General features: G+C 43.3%; 1 protein-coding gene across 1 annotated transcript; it reads right to left on the minus strand.

Moving 5' to 3' along the window:
* Positions 1 to 913: 913 nt before the first annotated feature.
* On the minus strand, positions 914 to 9,793 carry si:ch211-157b11.8 (fibroleukin). The gene is made up of 6 exons (XM_054784373.1): positions 9,596 to 9,793; positions 6,660 to 6,849; positions 5,102 to 5,179; positions 3,577 to 3,689; positions 3,209 to 3,471; positions 914 to 1,369 (listed from the first exon to the last, which is right to left on the minus strand). The coding sequence occupies exons 1-6, from the start codon at positions 9,788 to 9,790 to the stop codon at positions 1,027 to 1,029; spliced, it is 1,182 nt and encodes a 393-aa protein (XP_054640348.1). The 5' UTR covers positions 9,791 to 9,793; the 3' UTR covers positions 914 to 1,026.
* Positions 9,794 to 10,069: the final 276 nt, after the last annotated feature.

The following is a 10,069-nucleotide window of genomic DNA, read 5'->3' on the forward strand; positions in this document are numbered from 1 at the left end:
TTCTCCAAGAGAAAGTCAAGAAAATCATCACATGGCTTAAAGGGAAGCAGCAATGGAAAGATGTTTTGGTTTTCAAGGGGAGCTAAAGACCAAAATCCTGTGACCGGTTGGGTACAAGAACTCGAGATTTCCACAAGATCTTGAGAACATTTCTCGTTACAACTTGTCTGCTTTGACGCTTTTTTGATGTATGAATTGAGTTTAAACTGGAGTAAGGCAACAATTTCAAGAGTTTTTGTTTTCGTGGGAGCTAAAGACCTACATCACTGTCACTCCTAAATCTTGTGAACAGTCAGGTACGATATCTTCATTAGATTTTAAAGTTCATGTATGCAACTACCGCTTTTTCGATATGGGAATTGTGTGTCTGTGTGACAGACGCCAGCCGGTGTTCCTCACTCACAGAACCTTCTGTAAAGCTGACTGTCCTGGCTTTTACCTCAACGCTTAGCACTCTTGTTCCGAAGGACTTGGGATCGATTCCGGGTGGCATCTAAATCGGAGCGAGGCGACAATGTCAAGAGTTTTTGTTTTTGGTGAGCTAAAGACCGACCTCATGTTCACCGCTCCACGGGCAGATGTTTTGTGAATAAAGTACAGACTCGCCAATTCTCATCCAATTACATCCGATTCTTCTGTGCTGTTTGCTGGTAACAATTAGCGTGTGACCGCTTGAGGGGGGCGTGTCTCCATGCAGCAGTGGGTATGGGGCTGGGTCGGGGAGGAGGCTGCCTAATTGGAGAGATTTGGCCAAGAGGAGAAGAATGCAGATTTACTTTGTACACAGTTTGAGATGTATGGAGTAGTTTTATTAAAAGAATCTTGCTTTTGTTTCCACATCTTAAAAGTGAGCAGGATAGGACTTCTACAACAACGTTCGGTAACATAGGAACAGTTTTTGCACTTTAGGAAATCATCTGTGTGTTGAGTTTAGCTGAGTTGAGGATTACTTATAACCGTAGAAAATGTTTAACTTCTCATCTGCACCTTCCGTTACTGTGCCGCCTTTCCCCCCGCCCTCCATCTTCAAGAGGCGCTGGCAAAACTTCGTGGTCTTATCTTCATCTCGACTCTCTTGAAGGAGTACCGCTCACTGGTTCGCCCGTCGGTCAGAATGTACCACGTCCCCCAGTAGATACCGTTGGTCACCCCGCTGTAGCGCCCCCGGTAGTAGCGCCCGTTCAGGTTGGCGGCCAGGCAGGCGTCAAACCACCAGCCGGCACCGTAGTACTGACCGCAGTTTCCAGCAGCGTAGCGGTCGTGATCTCGGTCTGTGGTGCTGAAGGATCTGCCGTCGTGGTTGTAACGTTTGCTGTAGCTCAGTGCGTTGCCTGCATCACCGGAGTACTCACGAGCTGTCAAGCGGTACCTGGAGGAGGGAGACCACGGGACCTTTGAGACGTGTGTCATCCAGTGTGCACTGACTGGTGCATTAGGTTCATTAGGTACACAAGAACTTTAAACGGAACATCTGCCATTATATAATATAATAAATTATGTAAGTACAGTACATTGGGTCAAATAAGTATTCGATCCCCCGGAGATTTTGTGAGTGTACACCCTTACAAAGATATGAACAGTCCAGAACTTTTATGGTAACCACCAGAGAATGGCAAAAAACTGCAACTAATTTTAGAGACCTTGCAGCCACCTTGTAGGTCAGGTCAGACATGGTCTGCGACTGGAACCATTGTAACCCAGTGCTACCTGTCAGTGTCTAAACAGGCTCCCCCACCCGGGCATACTGGTGGGTGGGTGACATTTCCCTCTGCAGGACATCCAATACGCTGCTTTGCGTGAGGAAAAAGGCTACGGGAGTAAACCCAGAGAGAAAATCCGGACATGGAGCCCCGATGGAGGTTGGTCATCAAGGTGATTACCATCCGGCAACTCTTGTGGCCTAAGACCACAGGTGAGGGTAGGAACGTAGATCAACCGGTAAATTGAGAGCTTTGACTAACGGACTGATGCAGAGATCGCATCACCGCAGACGCCGCACCTATGGTCATGAGCTTTGGGTAGTGACTGAAAGGACAAGATGGCGGGTACAAGCGGCTAAAATGAGTTTTCTCCGTAGGTGATAAGGTGAGAAGCACTGTCATTTGGGTGAAACTCGGAGTAGAAGCGCTGCTCCTCCGCATTGAGAGGAGCCAGATGAGGTGGCTTGGGCATCTGTTCAGGGTGCCCCCCGGACGCCTCCCAGGGAAGTGTTCAGGGCACGTCCGACTGGTAGGAGGCCTTGGGAAAGACCCCGAAACACGTTGGACAGACTATGTCTCTCAACTGGCCTGGGAACACCTCGGGATCCGCTTGGAGGAGCTGGACGATGTAGCCGGGGAGAGGGAAGTCTGGGCTTCCCTGCTTAGGCTGCTGCCCCCTGCGACCCGACCTCGGATAAGCGGAAGAAGATGGATGGATGGAACGCTTGAGGCCAATCCGGCTCCAAGTGTAATGCTCTGCGTTCCCCTGGCGGTGTGGCCCAGAGGGGGACCCTGTTGTCTGGGCCGGACAAGGTCTTCCTATAGCTTTGCCCAGGCTTGCGCCCTGGAGAGTGGCCACTCCAGTCTCGCCTTGCGCTGACAGCACAACACGGAACACAGACAGCAAAATGTGTTACTAATGCTTTTCTTGGTGACTGTGCTCCGGAATCCCTTGGCATCATGTACCTGTACCCACCTTGCCATTTTGGGCTCATCCCTCACCTTTCTCACAATCATCCTTGCCCCACCAGGTGAAATCTTGCACGCTCCAGAACGGGGGCCAGTGATGGTTTTCTTGTATGTTTTCCTTTTGACCAAGCTTTTTGTTGATGGTCTTGTTCTATTATACAAAATCTGGAGTAATCAGCAAGGTATCTTTGTAATCAGCAAGGAATCAAATACTTATTTCCATCACTGTGTATGTTTCATTCACATTGTGTGTCACGTGTATGCTGTGTTGTTTGTATCGCTTTTTTGGTATAAGCTACAGATTGCATCTGACTATTTCCTAATAAAGAGTAATTTGGAAAGGCCCGGTTTGGCCGGCCTGATGTGGCCCGCCGGCCGCAGCTTGCCTGCCCTTGCACTAGGAGATGCTTTGTGTTGCAGGGGGTAATGAAGGGCTTGTCTTTTGTAGGAGATGACTCAAGGCAACTAAAGTTCCTGACAGGTGCATCTGCAGCAAGAGCCAAGCCCTCAGGTTGGGGGGGCGTATGTGCGTTCATCACCTCTGTGCCTCTGCGGCTACTTTGAAGTTGTTGTAGGTGGCGTGACGCCTCTGCTGGTGCCAGTCCTCCAACTCCACACGGAGCTGGTGCTGGCCGGCGGAGGTGAGCGTGTGCAGTGCGGCGTTGCCCAGCCAGTGCTCTCCCTGCAGATTCCCGAAGCCCTCCCGGTATTCCTGCCACGTCCTGTTGAAGTCCACTGAGCCGTCCTGGCGGTTCTGGATCACTGTCCACCCGCCTCCCGTCGTCACCATGTCACATTTAGCCTGAGCCAAAACAAAGACTTTGATATTCCAAAGCCGGAGTCTAAAAGAAGCTCGGTGCAAGCGGGGGTCCGCCTGTGTTTTATGTGTGTGGTGGATGTGAAATACCTCCACTGCTGGTCTGTGCAGGTCAGGCTGGATGGTGTAGATACCATTCTCTTTGATCCCCAGTCTGTAAATCTCTGCACAGTCCTGAGGATGCAACCTTTCCAATGGTGCGACTGACAAGCAAAAGTTCAATTTCATTACATGAATTCATCAAAAGGCCACACGTTGGCCTGGTGGTTAGCATGTTGGCCACACAGTCAGGAGATCTGGGTTCAAATCTCCATTTGGGCATCTCTGTGTGAAGGTTGCATGTTCTCCTTGTGTGTGTGGGTTCTCTTCGGGTATTCCGTTTTCCTCTAACATGAATGTTAGGTCTTTTTTTTTTCAAAATTATGCATGTTTGGTTAATTTTTTCCCAAACCATGCATGTTATTGTATTTTTTTCCAAAAACATGCATGTTAGGTTAATTTTTATGGATGGAGGTACTTTTTTTTATATGCATGTTAGATTAATTTTTATGGATGTGAGGTAACAATTTTTCAAAAAATATGCGTGTTAGGTTATTTTTTTCCAAAAACATGCATGTCAGGTATTTTTTTTCCAAAAACATGCATGTTAGGTTAATTTTCATGGATGTGAGGTAAAAAAAAAATCCCCAAAAATGCATGCTAGGTTGTTTTTTTTTTCCAAAAACATGCATGTTAGGTAATTTTATTTTCCAAAAACATCCATGTTAGGTAATTTTTTTTTTTTTAAATATACAGGTATGTTTGTTTAATTGCCGACTCTAAATAGTCCATTCTTAATTTTTTTCCAGTAACATGCACGTTAGGTTAATTTTCATGGATGTGAGGTAAAAAACATGCATGTTAGGTTAAATGTACGATTGTCCATAGGTATGAATGTGAGTGTGAATATTTGTGCCCTGTGACTGACTGGTGGCCCCGCCTCTCGCCCCAAATCAGCTGGGATAGGCTCCAGCATACCCTTGTGAGGACAAGCGGCATCGAAAATGGATGGATGGAATTCATCAAACATATCAGGTCAAGGATAAGTTCATCACTGTAATTTTGATCAAAGTTACGTGCATAAATTCACATTTCAGAGGCCAGCTAGCAGGCGTATGCTAACATTAGCATTTCCTCGTCCTCTGATTGGTTAATGTCTGAAAGCCTATGCCTAATGCTCAACATTACCAGTGTGGATGAACGCATCACCCCACAAACAGTACACGTGGTATTGTTTGTGTAGAGAAAGGAGACAGACACGGTGTTCTTCATCGTTCTGTGTGTGTTACAGTGTATGAACAAATATGTGAGTTTCTACAGACTGTGTATGTGATATACTGTGTGTCAGCCTGGGAAAAGGTTTGTTGGCCCCTTCCACTGGAAGTCTTTCAGACGGGCTTCGGTTTTTGTACATTTTGGTTTTTATCTGAGCTTTAGACGGATTAATGGCGAAAACCAAGGTTCCACTTTATTAGTGACTTAGGGTGAAGGAGATGTGTTTTCTGCTGAAAACAAAAATAGCCATCCATCCACCTTCTTGCGCTGATGCGAGGTGGGGTGACGGGGGAGTAGCCACCTGTAGGAGGATGATGCGTAATGCTCCTGAGGAAAAGAAGCAGGTCTTTCTCCCCTTCTCTTCCCACAGCTGCACTTCCTGACAAAGGCAGAGACATGACGAGCTTGTCACTCTTGTTGCACCTGGAAATGATGTCTTTTTAAACACAATGATGCTGTCTGTCTGACTGGGGACATTTTCCTCCATCTGTCCCTGTACACTTATACTGACGCAGTGCAATGCGTCCTTTAATATTTCAACTTTATGCTTCTAAAATGATGTTATTTTCCTGCACAACATCCTCAGTTTATTCTTGTAAAATTGCAACTTTTTTCTTGTTAGAATACCACTTTTTTTCTTAATATTTTGATTTTATTCTCCTAAAATTACAGCTGTTTTTTCCCACTGCTGTTGTTGTTTTTTTTTTTCAACTTAAAAAAAAATAAAATTCTCATAATTCCGACTTTAACATGATCACTTTTTCCCCCCATTTTTGCTGTTGCTTTTTGGGTTGTTGTTTTTTTTTTTTTTTACTTTTTCCAAATATTTCAACTTTCTTCTTAAATAATCATTGTCATTTTTGGGGGAGGAATATTATGACTTTAGAATTATAACTATAATATTGTAACTTTTGTCCCCCAACCCAACTTTCCAAAACTTATTTAGTTTTGTTTGTCATAATATTACAACTTTATAACACATTTTTCCTTTCATATTTCAACTTTATGCTTCTAAAAATGACATTATTTTTTCTCACAATATTTTGAGGTGATTCTTGTAAAATTACAACTTTTTTCTTGTTAGAATAACACTTTTTTATATTTAGACTTTATTTTTGTAAAATTACAGCTGTTTTTTTTTCCACTTCCACGTTTTTTTTCAATATTTTTTTGTAATTTGTTTTCTCATAATTATGTTTTCTTTATTCTCATAACATTATAGTTTTTTCCCCATTTTTGCTGTTGCTCTTTGGGGGGTTTTTTTTGGTTTTTTTTTTACATTTCCCACAACTTTTTTTCAATTTTTCCTGGAATATGATGACTTTATTCCTATAATATTGTAACTTTTTTCCCCCAACCTAATTTTCAAACACCTATTTGGTTGTGTTTTTCATAATATTACGACTTTATAAAACATTTTTCCTTTAATATTTCAACTTTATGCTTTAAATAATGACATTATTTTTCCTCACAACATTTTGAGATAATTCTTGTAAAATTACGACTTTTTTCTCGTTAGAATACCACTTTTTGTCTTAATATTTTGACTTTATTCTCCTAAAATTACATCTTTTTTTCCCATTTCTTTTGTTGTTTTTTTCCCTCAGAATGATGATTTTATTCCCCTGATATTCCCTGATCGTTCTTGTTACATTATAACTTTGTCCGCGACTGAATTTTCCAAAAATTGCAACTTTATTTTCTTTTGTTCATTTCTCACCTGTGCCCGACACTTAGCAGGCCTCATTCAGGTTGTGTTTACTGTGTGTGCGTGTGTGCGTGCGTGCGCGTGCGTGCGTGCGCGTGTTCACGCATTTGTCCCCAGAAATGTGGGGTGGATATAAATGCACGGAGCTAACCCAGTCGCTTCGCCATGGCCCCCAGGGCCTGGCTGTGACAGCGGAGGTCACACTCTGTCAGCACAGCCGCCATTAGTGCCAGGATGGCCCCCAGTGAGTTGCTGTCCTGGCCCATCCAGACTCCCCCCGATTCCTGGAGAGAAAGCATGCAGCGCTGCAGCTGAACCAGACGCTCCTTCACACCACCGCCCTGCAAAGACACGCGTCACACATGCTAGCACACTTTCACACATATCGTCTTCATCCTTTGCATCATTAGAGCTTACAGAAAATAATGTAAATAATGTGCATTAATTGATTCAAAAATAAAGTACAGTTTGCAATCCCACATGTTCATTGCAAGCGGCGATTTGTCCCACTATTTGACGGTCTTTGAACGCACCTTCTGCGTTCTCCTACGCTGCACAGATAGACTACTATACCGTATTTTTAGCCTTTTTCTTTCACCTCACGTTTGCTCCCAGATGCTGCTACTATGTGGGAATGCATAAACGTAAGCTCTGGTGACCTTATTGAGTGCTAAGGTGTCTAATGTGAAGTCCAGGCTTGTACTGGTGGATGGTGGCTCTGTATTCATTTAATGTGATGATCTTCCTGTCTTAGTTTTACGCAATACATCATACATAAGATCAATGAGATGACTATAATGTACCTATGTTTAACTCGTGTGTTCATGACTCGCTAGTGCACTGCTAATTCTGACGCTGAATCGACAGAAGCCCCCCCATAGCTGTCCTCGGCTATGCCTGCCGTTACCCACATTTTAGCTCACAGTTCCTAGCAAAAAATCCTCCCAGAGACGCCTGGCTTCTAAAAGAAACACTCGTTAGTTGGGACACTCGTATGCCAGGGTACCACGGTACACTGGCAGTGCTTCAGTACCGTCCCGCTTCTCTCTGACAAGTGGACAACGACGCAGTCTGTGACGATTCCAGTCACAGCGACAGTAGATACTAATAACTTTGGTCTTGTTGCGAGAGCCGTCTGCCGGGGCTTCCAGGCTACGTTTACCATCAAAATACCCTTTTTCTTTCTCCACTTCTGCTCAGCATTTTCTCCCGCTTGTAGCTCCACGGTGACGATAACGCGTTAACTTTTATTATTTAGCCATTTCTGCTGTTGTTTGTTTCAACTTTCTTGTTCCTTTTTTCTCGTAATTCTGACTTTATTCCCATGACATTGTGACTTTATTCTCATCACACTCTAACTTTTTCCCCAACCCAATTGTCCAAAAATGACAACTTCATTTTGTTTTGTTTGTTTCTCAAGATATTATGACTTCAGAACACATTTTTTCTGTAATATTTCAACTTTATGCTCCTAAAATGACCTCATAATGTTCAGTTTATTCTGGTAAAATTGAGACGTTTTTCCCGTTTGAATAGCTCTTTTTTTTCTTCATATTTTGACTTTATTCTCGTAAAATGACAGCTGTTTTTTTTTTCACTTCTGCTGTTGTTTTTTTCAACATTCATGCAATTTTGTTTCTCTTGATTATGAATTTATTCCCATGATATTATGACTTTATTCTGGTAAGATTATAACTTTCTCCCCAAGCAAATGTTACAAAAAGGACAACATTATTTGTTGTTTTGTTTGTTTGTCATAATATTGCAACTTTTTTAAAAAATCATCTTTTTTCTTCAATATTTGAACTTCATGTTCCTAAAATGACGGTATTTTTCCTCATAATGTTCCGAGTTTATTCTGGTACAATTGCGGTGTTTTTCCCGTTTGAATACCTCTTTTTTCTCATATTTTGACTTTATTCTCGTAAAATGACAGCTGTTTTTTTTCACTTCTGCTGCTGGGTTTTTTTTTCAGCTTTTATGCAGATTTTTTTCCTCTTAATTATAATTTGATTCCCATGATGTTATGACTTTATTCTTGTTTTTCCGCAAGCGAATGTTTCAAAAATGACAACATTATTTGTTGTTTTCTTTCTTTGTCATCATATTACAACTTTTTAAAAAGAAACATCTTTTTTCTTTAATATTTGAACTTCATGTTCCTAAAATGACGGTATTTTTCCTCATAATGTTCCGAGTTTATTCTGGTACAATTGCGGTGTTTTTCCCGTTTGAATACCTCTTTTTTCTCATATTTTGACTTTATTCTCGTAAAATGACAGCTGTTTTTTTCCACTTCTGCTGCTGGGTTTTTTTTTCAGCTTTTATGCAGATTTTTTTCCTCTTAATTATAATGTGATTCCCATGATGTTATGACTTTATTCTTGTTTTTCCACAAGTGAATGTTTCAAAAATGACAACATTATTTGTTGTTTTCTTTCTTTGTCATCATATTACAACTTTTTAAAAAGAAACATCTTTTTTTCTTTAATATTTGAACTTCATGTTGCTAAAATGAGGTTATTTTTCCTGATCATATTACGTCATTCTGGTAACATTAATGACTGCAGATTCGGCCATTTTGTTTACGTTTTCTTGTTAAATTCTATTTTTCGAATGTCTGTGTGCCGCAAATGGCCCCCAGGCCGCACTTTGGACACCAACTTCCTTGGTTTTTGTCCATTTTGGTTTTAGTCTGATGCTTTGGCGGTAAAAGCGAGGTAGCACTGTAACGTTCGCAGCACATGGAAATGCGTGGAGGCGATGGGAAGACGTCGGTGCAGTTATGTTTATGTGCGAGCGTCGGTCGGCATTCAAGGCCCAGCAGGGGAGTGTTTTGTGTCACTCTCCATGCGCCTCTTTGGCTTCCATCAACCACGTCGTCCCTCCAACACCTGTTGTGGTTGAAGCCTACGATGAGGACATTTCTAAAGCAGGACTAATTTTATCCTTCCTTTCATTGCTCCACAGCTCTTATGTGGGACCAAAATTAGTGGGCCCGCTGTCCCATGAGGAAGGGCCTGCCTGGCTCACAGGTCCGCTTTAAACTTGAAGACTTGCACGGTGTAGCGGGAAGCCGTCACTCACCTGAGGCTGAATCTGGCCGAAGTCCGGCCTGTGCTCCAAGAAGACACCCCTCCTGCACGCCGGCTGACCCTCGCAGGCGCCGCCGGGCGGGCCGACCGCCGCCACCAGGTTGTCCCTGCAGGGAGGGCGCGTGCAGTCCGGAGACGCCCGACAGGAGAGCAGCGCTCCCACGCAGAGAGACAGCAGAGCGAGCATTCCCGCCAGCTTTTGGAGGCCTAAAAGAAGCGTGTCGGAGGTCTTTGTCTGTCCTAATCTCTGCAGACGTCCATCGGTTTACAACTTTCTGTCGGTGTCCTCCTCTGCAAGTCTCTCATCCTCTTCTTCTTGTCCTCCCTCAGTGCATCTCTGTCCTGGTCTGTTTGGAGAGCTTTCTTTGGCTGGGATTCCTAGATAACTGTCTGACACGGACTGATGCACCCACCCCCTGACACACACACACACACACACACACACACACACACACACACGCTGTGC

Source organism: Dunckerocampus dactyliophorus, chromosome 8, assembly GCF_027744805.1.
Source record: "Dunckerocampus dactyliophorus isolate RoL2022-P2 chromosome 8, RoL_Ddac_1.1, whole genome shotgun sequence".
NCBI lineage: Eukaryota > Metazoa > Chordata > Actinopteri > Syngnathiformes > Syngnathidae > Dunckerocampus > Dunckerocampus dactyliophorus.